Source organism: Typopeltis vanoorti, chromosome 2 (assembly GCF_054136105.1).
Source record: "Typopeltis vanoorti isolate ZY-2024b chromosome 2, IOZ_Tvanoo_1.0, whole genome shotgun sequence".
Lineage (NCBI taxonomy): Eukaryota > Metazoa > Arthropoda > Arachnida > Uropygi > Thelyphonidae > Typopeltis > Typopeltis vanoorti.
Window position 1 is genome coordinate 186583072 of NC_143550.1, and position 23468 is coordinate 186606539.

At 38.9% G+C, this 23468-nt stretch overlaps 1 protein-coding gene across 1 annotated transcript in view; it reads left to right on the forward strand.

Annotated features, from left to right (window-relative positions):
• Positions 1-23468, forward strand: part of LOC150109738 (glutamate-gated chloride channel-like) — a 224971-nt gene that overhangs the window by 81896 nt on the left and 119607 nt on the right. Inside the window, exon 3 of the mRNA XM_090403167.1 lies at positions 5801-5951. Coding sequence (XP_090259293.1) covers positions 5801-5951 — 151 coding nt within the window. The remainder of the gene's footprint in view (positions 1-5800; positions 5952-23468) is intronic.

The window sequence follows — 23468 nt, forward strand, 5'->3', positions numbered from 1 at the left end:
GATGTTTAGAGAACCAAATTGAAGTTTGTATTGGCTTGAACCAAATATAAAAAGAATATTACAATACGATCAAATCATTGCTAGCATGGATATCGACAGGCTAAAAAAACCTTCTGTTACCGCCAGAGAACCCATGCAAAGAGTCAGCTACTAGAATGCCGTCCTCAATCGAAGATAGACACCATCACAGTAAAAAATATTCAACAGAAAACAAATGGAACTGGTCGACAAATAGAGAAATTACAGACAACCTATAGTAGTCGACACTAAAGATAAACTTCTTCAAAGGCGGGCTATTGCATGTACAGTAATGTGGTAAAACATTAAAATTAGGAAATGGACAACGAGACTTATTTATGCTTATGATCCCATAGAAAGTTCTACTAAGAAAGAAGTCGAGGAATTTTTCCAGTCATTGGCGACAGCATCTGACATAAAGAAAAAAGGAAAAGTTGGTCCTTTTTGGAGATTTAAGCAGCACAGTAGGAAATTATTACCAGAAATATAGAAATGTTTTGGAACAACGATTAATAGAAAAGAACAAGCTAATGATAATGGTAAGTACCTGCAAGGCTGGACCAAAGACGTACACTGTGCGCTTAAGAAACGATGTGCATAAATGTACATAACAAATGCCTTGCAGATGGTGTTATTTTTAATTCTTCGTACTAACTCAGGACACTGCACCATAGAGGATGTTTGGAATAGGATGTCTTCCTCACTTAATTTGAGCAGAATAAACTGAATAGAAACTGAATATTGAAAAGAAAAATGTATACCAAAGTGTTGTAAAGAATCAAAGTGGTGCGCTTTCAGAGTTGAACTGTAGGTTCAAATATACAAATATATTATTTCCAAAAATACGTTTAAAAAAAGGAGCACAAACTACTGAAACTGGGTGGAAAAATGGGAAGAAAACATTCACCGAGTTCGTCAAAAAAAAAAAAAAAAAAAGAAAGTGTGGTGTAGTTCTCTGCAAGCAGGGGAAAATCAAAACGTCATGCGAATTCAAGTACTGTAAAGGAAGATAGATGTGTCTCGCTAGTAAGAGAGCATGCGCCCGGAGAGAATACGAAGAAAACGTGCCAAAGCTGCGATGTATCAAAGTAGCTGAACTGAACTCAAAAAAAAAAAAAAAAAAGCCTGCCGAAAGACATCACGAAGATAGTATTTCTATACCATCCTCAGGAACAGCATATAACAAATGCGAGCAGGGTGTAAGTGATCAAGAAAAAAAAAGTAAAATAGGCAACTCTTAAAATAGGTTTCATTTTCAATGAAGGCAGGAATTTAAACGTGGATATAAACAACGAAGCTGGAATGGTTGGAAGTCAACTGAATAAATTCATATGGAATAAGAGAGAAATTAGTCAAAACACTAAATTAGCTGTATACAAGAGAGTGTTCAAACCAGTTTTAACTTATGGATCTGAGAACTGGGTTAGATTAAGCGTTGATCGAAGAAGAGCGACCACGGAGAAGAGTTCTGAGAAAGATTAGGGGCACGAACAGATGGCATCAATGGCAAGATCATATTAAAATGAGCACACTAGGAAAGAACTGGCATTCAGGAATGTGCGAGTTTCAGACGGTTTGGTCATCTAAACAGATTGGGAGATGCAAGGTTAGTAAAACGGATGTTTGATGTCAAGATGGCAGGTCTTTTTCCTGCCAGGATGGCAGGAAAGACCTCGTGAGGGACTAAAATCTATGTGGACTGATACAGAAAAAACTGCATCAGAAGACAGGACAACATTTGAATCCTGACAAATAACAGACTGATTTGGAGGACAGATTGCGGATAGGAAGGTAGTAAAAATATGACCGTTTCATCCAGTACTTAGCGTTACAGTATCGTTGACACCGCTTTCTTTTATGTGGATCTTAAGGATTTATGGGTTAAGGATGTTTTCTAATTTTATTAATTATATATATATATATATATAATATATATATATATATATATATTGATATTTTTATTTATTTTATGGAATCTGGAAACCCTGCTGTAGAGACCTAACATTGAACTTTTTCAAGCCACTTCAGGCCTCCAGTAAGCCGGGAAGTGTCCCACACCGGGTTCATATCGGGAATGGAATGGAATGATGGTTATGATACATCAGCGTAGTAGTTATTGGGTCAGATCTCTGAAAGTTACAACTAGATGGTCAACGTCCAAACTTGCATAGAGAGAGAGTGATTGTGGCTTATTTTCTTTGAATTCACAATAATAGTCTCATGTTCAGAAAGGCATCGCGATTTGGAATGTGGCCGCCAGGTGTTTAGTCAGAACATTTCCAGCTAATTGTTCGAAAGTCTTCAGTGATCAATTATGAAGAATCATCGGTCGCTGAAGAGTTGCCGTTTATTACGAGCATTGTTTGTTGTTTCTCTGCCAGTAAATGATTCTTGTCATGGACTGTTTTATGTTTTCGTGTTTTAGCAACGGGGAACAGATGGTACCCGTGTTTCTTACCCCTTGTTGATCAGACAGTAAATAAACAAGTATTTCATGTTGCATTTATTGTATTTCCGTTTTGTTAAGGAATCTTCCAACTAGCAGAAAGATCCCCCCCCCCCCACGAGACAGATTGAAAATCTTAGAATCTGTTTCCCCAGTTAGTGATAAAAGAATTTGTCTTCTTAGTTGAGAGTGCTGCAGTATTCGTTAAATGACGAGCGTAATTTCATTTCTAGTAACGCACTGCAAGTTAAAATGACTTCTTACGGACTGCAGCATGGACTGCTTATGTTCGGTGGAGTCGCAAATGCAGAGAAGCTTGATTTTCTATTTTGGTTTCCTTGCACTCGCTGTATTAGTGCTGAAGGGTGGTCGAGTAATGCGGGTGCTCATAATACTTCAAGGAACATTTATTTTCTGTACAAGAGGACAGTGCATTAACAAATACGGTTTAAAGAATATGCTGAACAGAATGAAAACACGCTCATCTGGTAGCACCGAATATTTGCAGCCACAAACGCGTGCGTTGGTGATACGAATTCCGCCATTTTACTAAGCACTACGCCTTTATTCGCTTGCTTCGCTGCTCGAAACTGTCAGTTTGAGAGTCAATAAGCAAGAAAATGTTGTCGTTATTCTTAATGCGAATGACGTGTTGAGCTCCACTGTGTGGAATGCGCAATCCACATCGCGTTGCAAAAATAAATAAAATAATATAACAGCGACTTCCAGTCCAGTGCGTAATTTCTGTTTAGACATTCACTCGAATAAACTGTCGGAAAAAAATAGCTCAAGGCAAAGGCCATCGCCGGTCTGTTCGTTAAAAATATTCGTTAACGACACTTCTTCAGGAATATCCTGGATAAGTATCGAGTTATTCTGGAATACCCTGATACCGACGGTTGTATTTATAATACGTTGATGCGTTCATACACACTTTGGTGTTGCTGCCCATAGAACAGAGAGGATCACATTTCGAAAGATAAAAAGAAAGCGGTTTTACAGCCTGCTAAACTAGCTCTCCACAGTTCTATCTTGATTTCTGTGAGCTTGAATCTTTGAGAATGTCTTAGTTGGCAGATGAATTTCGTAAAGGAAATTTTTCATCCTTCTTCCTTTTATAAGCCTGGAATGGATTGCAAACGTTGAATATTCATTGTATAGCGCGAGGATCCCATTATATAATCTTAGCTTATGACAAAAGTAAAAGGTGCAACAGATTACCAAACTTCCATGCGCTGATTAATAAAATAAACTAAAAATAAATAAAATAATAAGTATTTTAATTCCTGTATCGCAAGTGAAATGAGATTCTACAAAAATTGTATTACAAACAAAAAGTTCCAAAATTGTTCAGTGTAGGTAGGGAAATGGGCGGTGGCTTCAAATCCGTAACTGACGCACGTTGCTAAATGTTCGATAAATCTTCTTTGAGTAGTTTACCATTAAAATAACACTCTTAGGCAAGAGAATACTTAAGCCATTTTCCACTGCTTAAAATTTGTAAACTGTGATTTAAGAAGATTTTTTCTTCAGTGAGCAACCCCCGCCCCCCCCCCCCCCACACACACACAGATCAGTCTCGTTTCTCTCTTTTTACGAACTTCTTCAACTCTAAACAAATGCTCACTTTGAAGAGTTTTCGGAATTTTCCTTCAAGAAAGTCAACTGCGATTTAAATATTCGTAACAAGCGTGTCGCTCATCTTCTCCGATCACGATTGCAGGATGCTGCAAATTTCTCTTTCACCCGATTCTGTGTCGGCCATAAAAGAAAACCAAACTCAAGACAAGCGAGTGTATTTCTTCATCATCGCGATCGATAGCAACCGAATCTAAATATTCCGGGAACTCTTTCCTGTTGAAATCGAAGAAGAGTTTATATAATTGCAGCTTCAGGGTTCGGTGAGGTGGTCGTCGAGAGGTATGTGCTCCGGAGGCGGGAAGGGGGGGGGGGGAGTGGGCCGAAACTCATTTCGAAGTCGGCGTGGCACTAGATTGAGCGGCTAGAGAGGGTATCGAGTGTACATTTTAATTAAAAGTGCAGTTATTTAAGCGGAAAACATGGGATGCTCGAGAGTAGATCCGTTCTGTGTTGGCACTCAGATAAACAAAGGGCAGTCACGTATTGCTCGCTGCACATATTCATAACAATAATTCAATTAAACTGAATGTCATCCGAGGGCTTCGTGCGTGCGTGTGCTTTTTCTGTTAGATATTCGCCTTCGTTCAAGTGGCAACGTAAGTAAACAGCATTAATTGCAGAGAACATTCTGTAAATGAAGACATCGTTAAGTGATTGAGGATTTATCTTGCGAAGATGAAAAGACATTAGCACAGTTTCCTTTGATGTTTCTTTAGGTGTTCATTGGCTCAATGATGCGTTGCAAGTTTGAATTGCATCCTCACGGATGAGAACTCGCTTGGTTTGTTATTCGGAAAAGCTACGCTGTTGTTTTAGAAGAAACAATCTCTCATACAAACAGCGAAACTTCATTAAGGAGGGCTGCGGAGAACGAAAGCTGACGGAAAGAAAGTTCAAGGCAGTTTGGTTTAAGGATGAAGGAGCGGTTTACTATGTGGAGAGTGGGGTGGGGGGAATTTCTTGTGAATAAACTGATTCGGTTGAAGGGGTCGAAAGACAAGGGGCAACCGCTTAGTTATCTTCGAACTAACTTAAGCACTTACTAATCGGCCTTATAATGGACAGTCTTGTTTGCACGACAGTCCGCTCTATGGTCAGTTTACTGTTTTTGTTCGGCGATATCAAGTACTCTGACGTTACTGTGACCTTCTTTGGACTATTCTAGTCCCTCCACTCCACTTCATTGGGTATCCGACCTCAACTTATGATTTCTCTTTTCTTGAAAAATCGTTGTTATTCGTGAATTTTAACATTCGACCAAGAGCGTTCCCATTCTGGTTCATACAACCGTAATTACGTCAATTGTCATTTTTTCGATAATTTTTTAATAATTTTATCTCGAACACTGCTGGATGTAAGTGCTAAAACCTTTTGATATCCAAGTTTCACTGCAACATCGCTCGCACGATTGGTGTTCCTAAACTCATCCCCTCTTGATCTTCTTCAGTCTCGGGTTTTCAGCGTTTTTTCCCTTCAGACAGAGCGCATCTTGTCTCTTACTGTAGAAACGACCTCACAACATACAAACGTCCATGAATACCAAAAGCTTGTTTCCAGCAGTCAGCCGTACAGCTGAAATATGCACAGAGTTTCTTTCCTGTTTACACCTCAACCAGGAAAATGGAAATTTAACTTATTTAAGATGATGCGAATCTCATATTCAGTGATTTTTCCTTCATTTAGTTTATTTTTTAGTTTTGGTACAAGATTGTGCTATTGTTGTTTTTTCTTTTACTCAGGGGAGCCAAGACAAACTTCAGGCAAGTAGAAAAGCGTATCCTAGACAGCATCATCGGTCCAGGTCGCTACGATAGTCGTATTCGGCCCCACGGCATCAACAACACAGGTGAGCTTTTATTTCTTAATACGCTCAGCAGTTTTATTGAAAATACACGAAGTGAATCAGTTGCTTTTACGTTTAATGTTCGTAATGAAAACCAGTGCACAGGATAACTACGAAGTGGCAGTGGCGAATTCTCCATGCTTGCTATGCTTGCTGCGCAAGATCATTGAGAAAGAAGTAATATTTATTTGTTAATAAATAAATGCACACTTATAAGCATTCCATTTAGGCTTTTATTTTTGTAGACAGAAGACGTCTTAAAAAAGCTTGCGCGGCAATAATTGAGCTTTGCGTTGTGTATCGAAGACCGACTAGTTAAGCTACCTTGGCTTTCTTCGGTTATGGGAGCATCCAGGTCCTCGCTTCAGCACTATGATTTCATACGCGCGCATAGCCATTTCCGCTCCCTCCACGTCATCTCACCCTGTTGCTTAAACACGCACCACACGCAGTCAAAGTAGCTCTAGTCAGTGAGCTTCAGCCAGCCTTTACAAGTGCGCGTGTTGCTTGGGAAAATTAAGTTAAAACCAACTTTTTATGACGATGTTATTGACCAATTCATAAAGAACCGTAGGGTAGAATTTGTATTCAAGTAGCTAAATTGAAAAAGATAGAATATCATTTGTAAAATAAATGTTGTGTTTGTATGATTAAATGTACATAAATTTCTAAATACAGGTAACCCTCGTATAACGCGGTACTTATACAACACGGTTCCGATAAAACAAGGTCTACAAATTGTAGTAACCCTTTATCTTTTCATATCACCTTTATCTTTTCATTTCATTTCACCGCGCGACTTAAAAATCAAATTTTATCTTCGCTAAATCTGTGTCTGCCTGTATCCCACATGTAATTATAAGTAGCGAATTTACATTAAGGGAAATACCCTTTAGCACGCATGTACCTCAATTGTTTACCGTATAAAACGTTTATTGTTGAAAATTGTCCTCGTTTCTGCCAGGAAAGTGCATTAAAAATCACAAGTGTGTTCATCTCAAGCTGAGCACTTTATTTTCTGGTGAGTTACATACAATGTGTAATGCTTGGTTTTTTTGTGTAAAAAAATATTTTTATAGTAATGACCACAAACTGCAACGAAAGGGAAAAACCAAAATTGAAAACAAAATTAATTTCTCTCGAAGAAAAGTATTCAAAATCTTGGATCGGTTGAAAAATGGAGAAAAACCAGGAATTTTTGCAGGGACTTTGAGTTTAAATGAATCAACAATTCGAACAATGAAACCAAATGAACGTAAAATCCGAGAAAGTGTTTATTGCTGGGTCAATGGTAAGTGCAAAGTGCGTTGCTCGTGTACGCGATATTCTAATGGAAAAATGGAGAAATCTCTGATGATTTCTATAGAAGATTGCACCTCAAAAGAAAATAACTAGGGATGGAAATCTTATTAAACAAAAAACTCTCAAAGTTTATAAACATTTATAGTGCAGACCAGGTGTTTAATGCGAATGAATCCAAGTTATATTGGAAAAAAGTGCAAAGACGCACCTCTATTTCGAAAAATGAAAGATCAGCTGCTGGATTCAAAGTTTCCAAAGATAGAATTACTCTACTGTTTTGTAGCAATTCATCAGGTGATTACATGACAAAACCAACGTTGATTAACCAATCCTCAAATTCTCGTGCCATGAAAGATTAGAATATTCACTATTTTATTTTGCCTAAAACATTTATGAATTATGTGCAATGTATTTTACTCCCAATTTGTAATTTTTATACTTTTATATTATGTATTTGTAAATTTCGTAGTTTCTTTGTTTTCTTAACTTACGTGAATTACCTGAATTAAATTAAAATATTTATTTTGTTGGGTATGTCATTGTTGTTTATATAATTAAAAAAAAACGATTTCGGAACATAACCTTACCTTTTCTATGTGATCTAAGACTCGTATAACGCGATTTACATAACGCCGGATTTCTGCGGAACCTAACATCCGCGTCATACGAGGGTTACCTCGTATGACGCGGATGTTAGGTTCATATACATAGTTATAAACCGTCAATAATTGATTATTCCGCTAATCAGACTTCAATCTCACTCCCTGAATGATAACAAGAGCAAGCGTGAATTTCAAGACCAGTATTCGCCCCTGCGCAATGGACTTGTTAATGTAATAAGCGATCAAAACTCTTACAGTCCTTAGGATTACAATTTGAAGCAAAAAAAAAAATCTTAGTGATTATAATAAAAAAAATCTTAAAAGCATTCACAAGATATTATGAAAATTCCTTATAACTTCCCGGTCCTTACGGTATTGTTATTTCTAAGGATCCTCAGAGATCCTTAGGATCTAAAGATTATATCCTAAGGATCTTTCGGGTCGTTTTAATTTAACCTTCACCCTCGCTAATCTCTGATTTTTCACCTTACAAAATTTTTAAAACGACTGTCGCTATGGCAACAATGAACTGCAACATTTCCCGCATCCTGACTGGGGTTGATATTTTCCCGATATTAATACATTAAATCGATGGAACAAAAACGAATCGCTAAGGCAAAACAGACCCACGTCTCTGTAATTTACAAATATTAATTTGAATGACTCGATAAAAGGAGGAATTTTTAGCGAAACATTTTCTGTGAACGTCAGCATGCGGATAATTAAATCGACAAACAAATGAGGAAGATATCCTTGAAGAGCCAATCGCAGATCTTGAAGAAGAACCACACGTGGATGTGCAGGACAGAAATATCAAAGTAACAAAAACTAGATTCCAAAGAATTGCAGAATCAATTCCAGCTGAATTTAAAATGGCTGAGCGGAGAAGAAATTACTTGACTGGAGTGGGGGATTTGAAACGATATCCCCATTATTCATGGGATAACAGCCGAATATCTCCTCTATATTTTCATTAACTACTGAAGCTGAATACGAAATCTCATCAGATAGACCTGAGCAGATGTAACAGTCCAACCTAATTGTGGGAATTCAAGTCAATACCATTGGACGTAACGCGAGTTTTGCGGCTGTATCTCGTAATTGTGTTTATCAAAACATCAATTTCTCAAACAAATATTCAAAGTAAAGTTTAAAAAAAGATCTGAATGATCTAAACAGTTAGTAATTAATAAATCCGACAAAAGTCCATTTTCTAACACACATGCAGTTTTGAAAATCCAATTATTGCAGAAGTTGGAAATGGCATCGATTAGAAGAAAGGTCCCTCAGAAAACCCAATTACGTCTGGTCTATTGGAAATAACCGAAAATGCACTGAAGAGACCAAAAGGAGGTTCAGAATGAGTTCTTGGGATGTCGTTGCTAATTCATTTAAATGTAATATGAAGGATGTGCGCGATGTCTCTTATCAATGGAATTATTTGGCCTTTTGTTATGCCTAACAGGAATCAAAATGCACATAAAAGGCCGTTTTAATTCTGTGGAGGGAAGAAAGACCATTTTTTGCATACGTTTGACCTAAAAACTGCTGTAATTACATTAAATGAAGGCATTTGGAAGAAAACGAACAAAATGAGGTCAAAACTTTTTCCACAAGTTGATTTTGTATTGCGCTACTCAAAGGCACGATAGCGAGTATGTTTAATATTCATTGGTGTATTTAATTAGCATTCAAGTGACACAATGTTACCATTTCCTTAACTAAATCATGATATTATTTATTAGTGTGGCGAAAAAGAAAAATGAGGGAAACCATAAAACTTTTATCAGATCTTGGCGAGAGTTCATTTTAGGTTAAGTAGCAGCGTAAAACGCTCAGAAGAACGTGGCAAATATGCAGAGGGAGGGAGGGAGAGACCTCTCAGCTAAAGCTTTTCGAAAGCGAGCTTCAAAATTTTATTCAAGGTTCCGTGACAGATGCGTGTGTGAACAAGTAGGAACATTTGTACGACGCACGTAATTGTAACCGCAGATAATATGCCCATCTCTCCCACAACGGACTTATAAAAACATCGAGTGCATCCAGTTTGCACGTGCCAAATAAATTCTGTTGAAAACGGGCAGACTACGAAACGAAGGCATTTCCTGTCAGGCGCATTCAAAGCAACTTTGCAGTTTTCATCTTTGCTCACCTCAAGTAGCGCGAGCTAGTTGGGATACCCTCTGGCTATCTAATTTATTGTCAATCAAACGGATGTTGATCCTTTAATCACAGCAGTTCTTGAAGGACTTTCATCTGCCTCGTTGACCGGGAATAGAAGGACGGCATGACTTCGCCACTGGAGCGTGGCGAAGTCTTAAGAACAAAGTCGCTCCGAATTGAGAATCCTCACACGGCGCTCTTCGTTGCTTTCAAAGCAAGCGCTTCAAAACTTCAAAACAAACTTTTCCGTTCCGATATCTTTGACCTGAGATAAGAGAATCCAAAAGAGACGGACGAATAAGAAAGGCTAAAAGACAGCTTCTGTGAGACAGTCTTCGAAAATAAGTCAAGAGTTTCTTTGGGAGATATGTGCGATCGAATCTTTTCTTCGGACTCAGATCGAGGCAGATTACCGCATCAAACAAAAGAGTGCTTCGATCCAATGAAGCAATGAAGATTATTGGGACGAAGAGATCGCTGCGGATAGCTTCATGTCGCTATACTGGATGACCGCTAATCCATCGGACTTCGCTTGCGAGAATGCATTCGGCCTCGCTTTCAATAGCGTTTCTTTTGTGACAACACACTCACCACAATCCGTCGTATATACGATGGAAAGTACGAGATTGTTCGGAATCAGCGTCGTTTATGATGGTTGGGATCTCTTGAAGATGCCTTCGGCTGGACAAATCCTTCTCTGTAAGTATAAATTCCCTTCCCCACGGCGAACTGCATCCCAGGGACACGTGCAGTTAGTGAGGGACTCATTTGAAAAAATCTCGCGGTGGCTACCAAAAATTCTTTTAAGGCGGTGGCGACGTCTGCAGTGGAGATGTGAGTTAAGTGATGCTCGCTGCTTTCGTTATTAAATCTCTCTCTCTCTCTCTCTCTCTCTCTCTCTCTCTCTCTCTCTCTCTCTCTCTCTCTCTCTCTCTCTCCCTGCTGTACTAGGTGAAAGAGGTATCAGAGAACAAGAAATCGATCTCGGTTATCGTGTCCTCATTGGTTCACTCATCGTTTTTTTTTTTAACTTTCGAAAGAACGATCGAAGCAGAGAACTTTTATCTGAGGCGCGAAGATAAAAATAATAACCTTTCGCATCACCGTAACGACAGCCACGCAGATGATGATGTCCGTGAGCGAAGAGATCATTTGCTTACCTGAAAGTCCAATCCCACGTCCACCCTCCTCCCGTTTCTCAGCGGAGGGGACCAGCTTAAGCGCTGCATTGAATGGGGCAAACCTGTTATTAAATCTTTCGGCTGCGAGGGATCTTTCACACAAGCTTCGCGCAGCAAATCAGACAGTCCCTGATTCGCCCCCATTGTTAATTATTTTCCTTTTCTGACCTTCCTTCGTAGCTTAATATTTTCAGTTTCTTTTTCTTCCCCTTTCATTTTCTAGACCAGCTCCGAGAGGAGGGGGGTACCCGGCAACAAATCACCCATTATGGTCGGAATGACGGCGCAGCTGTTGTGTTCTCAGGCACCCGCCGAGACAAACGAACCCCGCTAAGCCATAGATGGATAGAACCTATAATCTCCGCTACTTGCACGCGCCAGGGGTGAACACTTCCTCACTAAGCGTGACGCACCCTGGCGAAGGAGGGGAAAAAACGACGCCCGCACCTCATTACTTCCCGCTCATCGCACCCAGTGTTTCCGAGGTGCTTTGTGAATGTCACCGGATTTCGTGATCAGTGGAAGACAGCGTACTGAGGGGGTGCGATGCGTGTCACGCAATTCCGAGGGGTCAATAAGGGTTTAGCCCTGATCATCTGCACTGCCTAAATTCGATTTTTTTTCTTTCTTTCAAAGATGTGTTTCTTGAAAGGAGTTTCATCGCAATCTTCCTTCGTTCCACGCACGCACGCACGCACGCACGCACGCACGCACACACACACACACACACACACACACACACACACACACACACACACACACACACACACACACACACACACAAAAAGCCAAGGAAGAAGAAGAAGAAGAAAGATTTGCATAAGTAATCATGAAGAGATACGTCGAGCAGAGAAAACCGTCCACGGATATATTTGTAAACGGGATTAATTAAGCAAGGACGAATGCGAAAACAGGTTAAGGAATCCCCGAGAGTTGCCAAGATATTAGAGAAATAACTCCGAAACGAATTTAGAAATAATTTAAACACAGAAATGCTAGAAAGGGGAAACCGGTTCGATGTCCTTTCGGGCATTTCGGGAAGTTAATTCACGATTTTACAAATCCGAAAGAAATCATCGGAATCTTCATTTCGTTCCTCCTTTAACAAATGCGCGTTCAATACCATTAATATTTCCATCGCTATTTTCAAATCGACATCAATATTTCTTCCAAACCTTTAAACAAACTGCTAACAAATTTCTCAGTGATGTCAAGTTCCTTCCTAATATCTTAATTTTAATAAGATACTGCAATTGATTCCAAATGTTCACTCTCCCCCGATCTTTATGGGCACTCTCATATTTGTGATCTCCAGTTCTTAATAATCTCTTCAATTTATGGTCTCAGATTCATAAGTTAAAATTGGTTTGAACATTGTGTTTTCAGGGAGAGTTGCAAGGCAGTGTTCCACATTCGTTCTTCTGTGTTCTCTTCATACCAATGGTTTATTCTCTTTCCACATTTCATTTTACCACTTTTACTAACTGTTACTCTTATTTAGCAAGAAGATATTCTTTCACCGGGATGCAACGAATGCTTTCTCTGCCCCTTCCTATTGTCATGTTCAACTTTCACACAGCAAGTCTTTCATTTTCTTGAAGAAGGATTTCTCTTCTACCTAAAGACATTCAAGAATATGCCACCAGTACAACAAGAACGTACAGCTTGTCCAGTGGAGAGAGTGGAGACCATCCAATGAGATATATGTATTCATATGATCCTTTTTAATGTCATCTTTATCATACTTTTCCTTTGCAATCTTCTTCCTTTGTCTCTAAGTATTAATAATTTTTCCCCTTCAGGGTAATTACTTGCAAAATTCCTTCGAAAAATTTCCTGCGACTTCTGTTGAACTGCCTTCATACACTTTTTTGTTTAGCTTTTCCATAATTTCCTCCACGCACGTACGCACGCACACACACACACACACACACACATGCTCTACGAGTGCATGCTAATTCATGTTTCAAATGTTTAATCTTTTCACGAACTACTTCTTTAACTTTTTTTTTCTTTTATCTTTGAAGTCATCTTCAGAATATGCTTCCCTTTTGAGTCAGCATACTCTTATTTCATATTTTCCTAAATGAGTCGCCATGGTTTGCTTCTCATTTTCATATTTTCCCTAATACTATTTGCATACTTGGATAATAAAATCTCTCGATCTCATTTTAAATGATAAAATCGCATAAAATCCAATAGCTACTTACGATTGACTATTATCTTAGTATTTTCTTCCAAGTTTTCTCAAACATTTCTATATATCTGGTATTCATCTGCTACTCTGCTTTTAAATTTTAAAGAAGCGCCTTTTTTAATCTCAGCTGCATTTTGATGACTCAAAAATTTCTGCAGTAAAACCTTCTCTGAATCACAAGCACAAAAACGTTTCATTCTCTTCTCCCATTATGTTGTTTGCCCACAATATCCGACTTGGAACTGCTTGCCATTGAAGAAGCTTATCTTCTTTTTTTTTGGCTTTCAGTCCTATTCCTCCATTTTCCGATTCCCCCAAAGAATTATCTTACATTCTCTCTCTCTTTTTTTTTTAAATATCATTCACTGCTTTTTCTAGTGTCTCTTTCCAATTCCATGGGAATTGTTCCAGGATTAAAGGATGGACTCTAATTTGAAATATTAAACTCACGATAGGTTTTCAAAGAATCTTACAAATAAAGTGGGAGGCTTGCTCGGTGACTTTTGAAATAGTCAAACAAATTAATTATATCAATATTTGCATTTCATGTTACTCTGTACGAAGTCCCTAAACATTTAATATAAAACCCAACTCATAAAGTTTTGGCCACGATGGATTCATTCCCATATTTGCGCATCTCCAGCAAAATTCTCCCAAATGAGCTGAAAAACTCCGTCCTTCGAAGAGGTTGAAAGGAAAGAAATGACCTTGCAAACTTCTCCTCATGTTCTCAGTATTCACAAAATATACTAAGAGAATTACTCGAAATCGAATTGATTTTCTTAAAACCAGTTTGGGTTGGCGGAGAATGAGCTCACTAGCAACAAGTAGAAAGGTACACAGATCAGGTGACAAAATGAATTCTGTGACAATCTTGCGACTCTGTGCTGAGTCAAAGACTGGTATGCTATATCTAACGAAACGCGAGCTGCGAGTTCTGAGACTGATTTTACTGAGCTGCTTCTGAGTGTCGATTGTTGCCTTAGCTTCAGAAATAACAATTCGTGAGAAATTATTTCTGAAGTGGCTACAAAGCAAAGGCAGAAAGTACTCCAAAGTTATTCCATAGGTGACACCTGATTGAGGTTAATTTGAAAAACAAAATATTAAAACTTGATGTTGAAACGGTACTGAAAAATGTAAAGAAGATTCAATTAGGTCCATGGTTATCACTTGCTCTTCAATTACGATGAAGGAATAAAAAAAAAGATTTCTAAGGCACAAATATCAAATGGCTTTCGGGTGTTAGACTCGTTTCATCTCCAATCTGAGACCTTCACTCTTATATCTGGAGGCTTGAAATGGCGTTGGGAAATTTGAGGAGGATAAACAAATTCTCAAATCAATCAGGTTTACGTGAACATTATTATTATTATTATTATTACTTAACACCTCCAGGAAGTTCCAGACTCATTGAGGGAGGGTACCTACTCTAACTCTCCGTCTCCATCACTCAATCCATCAACTACAGAGAATCACATTATCATCTACACCAATGCCATCTACTATCCACAACTACTGCTGGTATTTTTCACAGACAGTCACAAACATCCATGCCCACGGCGGGATTTGTACCCGCAGCCTTTTGATATATATATATTTTGCAAATATATATATATATATATATATATATATATGGCCGGCCTGGAAAGTCTGGAATGTGAAATATACAGATTTCAGATATTCACTTTCAAATCGTTAGTTTCTATGATCCAAGTATTATTAATCATTTTCCGTTGACGACAGCCATTATATTAGGCAAAGTTTACCTAGTGGTTTGAAGGCATTCAGTTATGAGTGTGTTGATGAGGAAAATCTATTTATTTCCGCCTAAATCCATGACACAGGAGCACTCTCAGTGTGCTGCCATTTATGTGAGTCACCCCTTTCTTCTCGAAGCGGAGAAGCTCTGAATATTTCAGAAGCGCGCACATCCCTCGTCCTTCTGGTGTTTCCTTTAACCCGCGCCTTTCCATTTAGACTGACAGACGCTCCTGAGGGGTTTCGTGTAACCTGTCTTGTCACTAATAGCGTTCAGATTCCTCTCTTCAAGTGGCGCGAGAGCGTCGTGTGCTCCTGTTAGAATTCTTCCTCTTCCGTCAGACTTTTCACGAAAGACTCTTTTACGAAGCACCTTCGCCAGAAACTCGGAAGCAAAACAGTTCGTGTCGATGTTCTGTTATTTCGGGACCTAATCATCAGCGCTGATAAATTATATCACCGAACGTTAAAACAAAAAGCGTTCCACGGGATGGAGGGGGAAAGTGGGGATTGTCAGTCGGACTTGGGACTGCTAGAGAAGTGCCGCATCCAAGGGAAATCTCCGCGCACCTTCCTTTAGACGGAGACGAGGGGGCGCTGTGCTACCAGAGGCAGTAATTGATGAGGCAAGACAGAGGGTGGATGAGGAATGTGCGTGTCTCAAGACACGCAATTGATGATCGCGACCACCCCGTATCCCAACTAAGATCTAAAACTAATAACCGAAATCTTTTTATCCGAATAAGGAACACACTTTAATCATTTCTGGCTGTCACGCGAGCGGAGATCACCCCATCGGAAAACGGCATTAGCGTTGAAAACCAAATGAAATGCTTTAAGAAACCTCCACTTTGTGGGGTCTTCGACCTTTTCTCTGTGGGGTTAAGCGTGTGTTACCGACAGTAAGTAGTTATCGGGTCCTCTTCCGCTTGTCCTCCTTCTCACGTGAGTGCGCATTTAACAGGCGCAATGAGGCTTTAAAATGGTCGCAATGATTGCTCGCGAAGATGGCGCTGCAGTCCAGAAATGCACTTCACTTTACAGAAAACGGACGTCATAACACACGCTCCAAAAGGTCTTGTTTTGCCTTCTGCTTCACTAGGAAAATCTCAGACGCAAGAACCACGCTCACTGCAGTCTATCGGACATCGTTCTGGGGGTCTCACAGCAGCGACCTTAAAGTAAATACTAGGAAGAGAGAGAGAGAGAGAGAGAGAGAGAGAATCACAGGCCATTCCTGTTGTATATAACAATCATTTGATGTGCTCTGACTGCGATTTCAGGTTGATTGTTATTAAGCTTTTTTTAAATTCTACAGAAACATACAACTTAACGGAGAATGCAAAACTCCTACTTCTGTTTTCTATTTTAGTTTTTGTGATTATGTTTTGCCAATGTTTTTCGTTTTTTTTTCGTTCATCCACTGGCACACTTTTCCATTCGTTTGTGATCTCACCAAATTTGTTTTTTCTCCTAATTGTATTCATTTTTTATTCCTGAATAAAAACGGATCTTACTACATTTTATTTACACTTTGCTTGTCTTAGTACAATATTTGAATTCTTATTTTGTTTATTTTTCTCTTTAAACATTCAGAAATCGTGTTTGCCTTAAACGGATGCTCTTTCTCCATCTGGTGCATTTCTTCCGAATTAATCTGAATATTTAAAAGTTGTTGATCTCTTATTTTTTCTCTTGATTTTTTCTCAAGCTTGATTGGCCGCCTATCATCACAATTACGCAATCATTTTCGTGTTTTGAAATTTTCATTTTTTTGTTCTTTTGGCGATCTGTTGGAAACGAATACTTCTCTCTGTGAATTATCTTCTGCGCCGTCTAACATTGCTACGCCATCTGTAGGGAAGTTCGTGCTTACTATATTATTATCAGTTTTTCTTTCATTCAGTTATTATGAAACAATTCTTCTTATTATAGTCATTGGAATAGTGGACTTAACTTCATTCCTTCTGGAATCTCGATCTTGCGAATCTAGTACCTTATTGTTCGTCTTTCTTTATTTAATCTTTTAATACTTTCTTCACAGAGCAGTTCTAACTTGGACTTTTATCTTTAATCTTATTCATCTGTATACTATTTTGTTCAGATATTTTTTCCTGGAATCGCAATTTCCAAGAACGAAGTTTCTTCATCAGTTGATGAGGAAATCGATGATTTCTTCCGTTCTGATGTTGTTAGTGGTGTTGCGGATGATCTTCCCGACATATTTCTCGTACTATTTTTATGATTTTCTTTATAAGGCGCAAAATTCTCAATTCACTATCTGTATAAACTGAACTCGTTTTTTTTTTTTTAATTGATTCATTAAATGCTACGATCTTGTTCCCAATAAGTGTATTTAAATATCTAGCTAGAATTATAATTTCTGTTTAGTTTTATTTATATAACACGCGTATTTATATTTAAGTTAAAAGCACTTCGGTTTACAGAAAGAAAATTTTGAATAGAAATCTTTCTAACAAGGTCTGTTGAAGTTTGAACCCAATCTAAGAAAGAATGGAGAAGGCCATAAATAACACTTATGGGGAAATAACCCCCAAATTACATTAAAACTGAAATACAAGCATCTCACGTGATATAATATCGTGGCGTATTAAAACGTAATATATCTTAAAGGCCAAACAGGTCAAACAAGGTCTATAGGTCAAACAGGAGCCGGGTACTAATCTAATAACGGATCGGCGGCAATTTATAGGGCTCTTTGGCTGACATTCTTATTTTAATTTCAGAAACATTTAGAAACTTAGCCGAATCAATGCCACAGAGAATACAAGCTATTCCTAAAGCAAAAGAGGCGGGGATCCCACTCGGTTTTTTTTTTTCCTGAAGAAATAGTATGCTATTTCTTCAGGAACCATGAAATATTATTGGTTCAGTCTTTCACGTGACATCCCATTGCATAAATCTACTTTTGATGATAATCTGCGAATTCCCAACTCCTAATGCATTAAAGTGCTGATGCAATTTCTGCTGTGCTAGCTTGGCTTGCTTTGTGCTGAGGTTATTAACCTCTCCAAGGAGAGCAGTCGCTTCGTTCAAAACAAGTTTTTGCTTGAAATTTGTCTATTTCTTTTGGGTAATATTCGCTCTCTTTATGCGACGCGATTACAGTTCTCTGATTTATTAAACAATTCTTGATGATATCCGGGCAATTAGGGGTGGTTAAAAGTGACGACGCAGCACATCGCTTGTCTCATACCGAGCGAAGAAAGTATTCCTTCCCAGAGAGAGGGAAGCGGCAGCAGAGTTTAGCGGCAGCAGAGCCTCCATTCCGTTGTAGCGAAGAGTTGCCTCCGTGAAAGCAAAAGGAAGACGTTTCTTGTGATCTTATTCGACACGACAGTCGAAGAAGATGCAATGAAGGGAAAGACGGACAATTCTCAAACAAAACCCACTGCGAAGGAAATTTCCAAATAATCCTTCATAAAAGCTCATATTTTATATTTTATCACGGGGAATTTTCAAGTAATTAAATCTGAATATTTTAAAATTACTTCCTAATCCACTTCGTCCCCAAATAACGAAAAGCACCTTGGACACTTCTCCTACATACGCGGTCTTGAAATTTCCATTGCTTAATAAGATGAATGAAGAAACAAGATTAGTGGAAAACCGTTTCTTATCATGGTTTAGTGATTTTGCATCGGAGAAAAAAATGAAGACTCTTCCCCTAACTGCTCCCCCACCTCTCTCTTTACCGATGGTTGAGTTAACTAATAGTTTAGTTAAAAGCTCCGATGTTATTCTTCCGTTTTTGTCCTGCAAGAAACGAGGTCTGCAGATGCAGAAAGTGAATGATGTTGAAGGGCCACGTATGAACTTATTAATTTTCACGAGTCGGATGCGCAACAATGGATGCAAGGTCTCCTGGGATTGTGTGGCATGAGTGAAATACGTGCGGATGCGAAGTGCCACGAGATTCCATTGCGTGCAGCGGTGAAAAGTCATCATTCACAAAGCGAATCAGACAGAGGCTCTTCTGAACCAGGTGCTTAATATGACCGAAACGGCCCTTAATTCATCCCATCGTACAGGGGGAAAGGACTTTATTAACGAAAGACTCATTTGAAAATTCAGAAGTTATTCTTAAACTGCAACTTTCGCGTTGTCCAAAAAGGATCGAACAAAAGAACCGATGGCCATAAAATAAAAGGATCCCCATTTCTATCGGGGGACTGGCTCTTTTTATATCAGATTAGGTGCAGCGACAGCATTCACGCCATTCTGAGATGGATGCCAAAGAATTCCTGGCAGCTTCAAAAGTCGGAGTGAAAGAAGCTCCAAACCATCCCCCTGCTCGAGCTATGGCGTCTTCTCTAGCAAATGCTCGATCAAAGATGAAAGGAGATATTGATAACACCCTTTCTGCGCGGAACAGTTTAGGGCACAGACGCGTGCTGCAGAGGGCGCGCGCGTTGCGTTTGTCTTTCTGTGCCCTGTCTGCAGCAAATGACACTCCGGATGCGTCCTCTCGACTGCCAATATGAGGCTGCAAACCTTTTGGAATCGACTAAATGAAGTAATCGCAATCTTCTATTCAAAGTGCAATCAGCTATACTCGGTAGTAAAGCTCTTAAAAGACAGACTTCGATACTGTTATGCCTCGGTGGTATTTTGGTAGAACTGCTGAAGAAAGGAGTCGGAAATGGAATCTCCTCCTAGATCATGTCCACCAAATAGTACAATATGGAAACAAATGCCAGAAAATATGAAACTCCGTAAGGTTTAATAGTTTCTTGGAGCAGACACCGTTAATCACTAAGCAATGTACATTGTAAACTTGAGCCTTCCCATAGTTTGCTATAAGCAGCATTGATGATTGATAATATTCTGAAATAGCTTAAAGAATGAGTTTAAATGAAGCGCGATTGCCAAGAGAAGTGCCACATTTCTAATTTCTTTCAACTTCTAGACCTGTTTCTCATTCGATAAGTAAGAACTTCATTAAAAAAGCGTCGAGGATCTATACACATATCTGCATTTCTCATCTAACTTCACCGTAAATTATTTGCTTCGAAGCCACATCATACAAACAATGAAAACTTCAACTTAATCTCGCGGCATTCCTACGAGATGAACTGCAATGTGGAGCAGTCGATATGATGAACGCACGCACGCTCTTGATTGGAAACAGCTGATTCAAACCACACCTCTGATAAGAAAGATTTCGTACTCCTTTTTGCTATTATCCGGTGTCAAATTAAGGCGAACCTTTCCATAAATAAACCGCATGATTGCAAACACACTTTCCAATACAACCTGCAGAATAAATATCTCATTAGTTCGCTCGTTATTCACCAACGTCCGCTGTCAGTTAAATGTGCCGCACATTTTGACTGCAGCTGTTTGTGGACAGCTTTATAACTTTCTGTTTGCTGCTTTCCAAGTTATGCTTCTGTCCAATGAAGCTCAATTTCTAGCGATTGTGAATGATGTTTACGTGCCACAGATGTGTCAAGACATCGACACACACAAGGTTACCAGAGAAGTGAAAAATTAATTGTTTGGGGGGAAAATACCTTCCTTTTGTTAGCTTTCTGAGAAGTGAAGTTCTGTTGGTGCTCAATAAAACGGCTTGTCGTCGTACAGAGGTGTAGAACACAACGAAATTAGCGGAGCAGAATAGCGAAACGGTGTTAGAGCACCGACGTTATGGACTGATGTCGTTTTCGTAATCACGTGTCCGCAGCAGATAATTCGGAATGCATTTTCTAATGCACGAATTCATTATATTTAAATTATGTGTCGCGGAACAAGCTCTTAATGACCAAGAACGAATGTGCTAATATCGCTCCCCGTTTGCTTTCTCGGAGGAGAACGAACGCTGCTTTAATCTGAGTTCTGTTAGCGATCGGTACGGAAACACAAACTCTCATTACTGCACACCTATTCCACTCATAACAAGGTATCTTTACAAACTGTACATGAGGGGGAGGGAGAGGGGAGAGTAACAAAGAGAGAGAGAGAGAAAGAGAAAGGTTTAGGACGGTCATGAAAATTTCTCGGCTGAACTTGGGTCGGCAGCGTAGTGCAGGCTTTCGGTTTTTTAACGATCTTCTAAGATGACAAAATGGAAGAGCGTTGGCACAGACTGGTAAGAACGAGTAAGTCCCAAAGGGATTCCGTTATAATAAGAGCCCCACAAAGTGGAAATCACGATTAAACACAAATTCTGTAAAAGTAAAATTATTACGAGAAAAATATGATGGAAAAATCCACGAGCTGTTTCCATCATATTGTTGTTGAAAACGAGATGTGATTCCACTTGGAATCTTATATAAATGGCGAGTGGATGAAGGTTTAAGGGATCATCACCGTGCAGTTCGGATTTAAAAGACCTGCAAGTTTAAGCGCAGAACGTCGAAACTCCCGACATCAACAGTAAATTTCAAGAAATTAATAATTTTAGCCAATTCTAATTATTCTAATTATGATAACCGAGATGAAACTAAAATAAGCATTTAACGAAATCTGAGTGATGCTCTCTCTCTCTCTCTCTCTCTCTCTCTCTTTGTCTCTTTCTCTCTCTCTTTCTCTCTATGCAATAAAAACGTTCCCTTGGAGACAAAAGATGGCGCCAGATAATGCTTCCATAGTTCTGCCTTCAGTAGCGATGCACATCTGAAAGGTGTTGTGCTTGCGGTTCGGCTTACGCTACAAGTGAATCGAGTCACAAATGATGAATTGATTTATTTTTTCCTGCGTTCTCATTGCAGATAAACAAAGCATTACATTGATAAGTTTTCTATAACAATGTGCTGATTATTTTAATTTTTTTCCGCGACAACGACAAACATTTTTACCAGGTGCTTAACATTGCACGTTATTTCAGAAGGCTTTCTTCCTCCCTCTCTCTCTCTCTCTCTCTCTCTCTCTCTCTCTCTCTCTCTCTCTCTCTCGCTCTCTCTCTCTCTCTCTCGCTCTCTCTTAGAGGTAGTTAAAATGTTATGGAAGTGAAAACAGAATTTTTTAATCGTCCAAAGTTTTGTGTTGTACACGAACGCGGAGGACGTTTGCGCTTTCTACCTTGAATACTGTTTGGGAAGCGTTGGAAAGAGTTCCAGCGTTACGGGATTCGCCCATTCTTCTTTTACTCGTTCAATTTCCATGTTTCAGGTTTTTGTTTTTCACGATCTGTTCGCAACTGTAAACCAAGTGATTAAAACACAGAATGCATTTCAAGAGGGAGGTTCAGTTTTTACCTCGCTCTTTTCAGATTTTTTTGTAGATTTCTAGTTTGTAGAATTTTAAGCAAAAACAAACTTGCTGAAAAATCGTACCCCCCCCCTAAGATTTACATTTTTATTTCGATTTCCATGCACTTGTTTCTTGAACAGATTAGGATTTCTCTCAATCATTTTCTTTTCTATCGTGAGTTAGCATCCTTCTCTTCTTCTTCCGGATTCAGAATTCACCATCTCAGTCTTCGTCTCCTGTATACATCTCTCTCTCTCTCTACAATTTTCTTTGCACAGTTCTTACATCGACTTCCATTACAATATCCACATCTCCTCTTGTGGAACAACACGAAATTTTTGAATCGAGTAACATCGTATTATCTGTTCCTTTTTGCTTGTTGGTTTGTGTTTTGTTATGTCATAGTTTCACATTATATTCTTTGAAATTTATGGAATTGGTATTTAAACGTGAGGTTATCTGGATATTCAGGAAAAATAAATAAAAACGGATTAATCCAGAGAATTTGATTTATCCTTATTCCTAACGATGCGCTTGTCAACATAGTTTTATGTCATCGTATAAATATTGAATTGAGGAAGATAAACTGCGTATCTGTCCTATATCCTGACTGGTTCCGATCTGTCAAAAATCACTTTATCTTCAATGTGTATATTTTTAAAGAATCCGAAACAATGCTGAGTATGTATCCCTTTTTTTCTTAGAATGTACATTCGTAGTAACGCAAGCAGAGCCTTTCTCATAACTCCACAAGTTAAATTCGCTTTCTAAATAATTGTCAACGCATCGGACTTACTTCCATAAAAAATCGTTTTGGTTTCTAAAGGTTGTTGCCTTCTGTTTGGCATATGGTGTACCGCACGAGGTGTTAAAGTGCTCTCTTTTTCTGCTTAGCAAAGTGTGCTGACGTGGAAACGAACTTAACTGATTTGTTTTGTTCTGTTCTGTTCTGTTGTAAGCAGAGTGCGTGATGGGAGTATTCCACTTTAAGTTGCAATTCAGATGAACTGTTTCTTCAGTTTTCTGCTCCTATTTCTGTGCATGTTTTAATAATGGCTTTAATAATACATTTCGAGATTCGAAAGTCTTGAAAATCCCA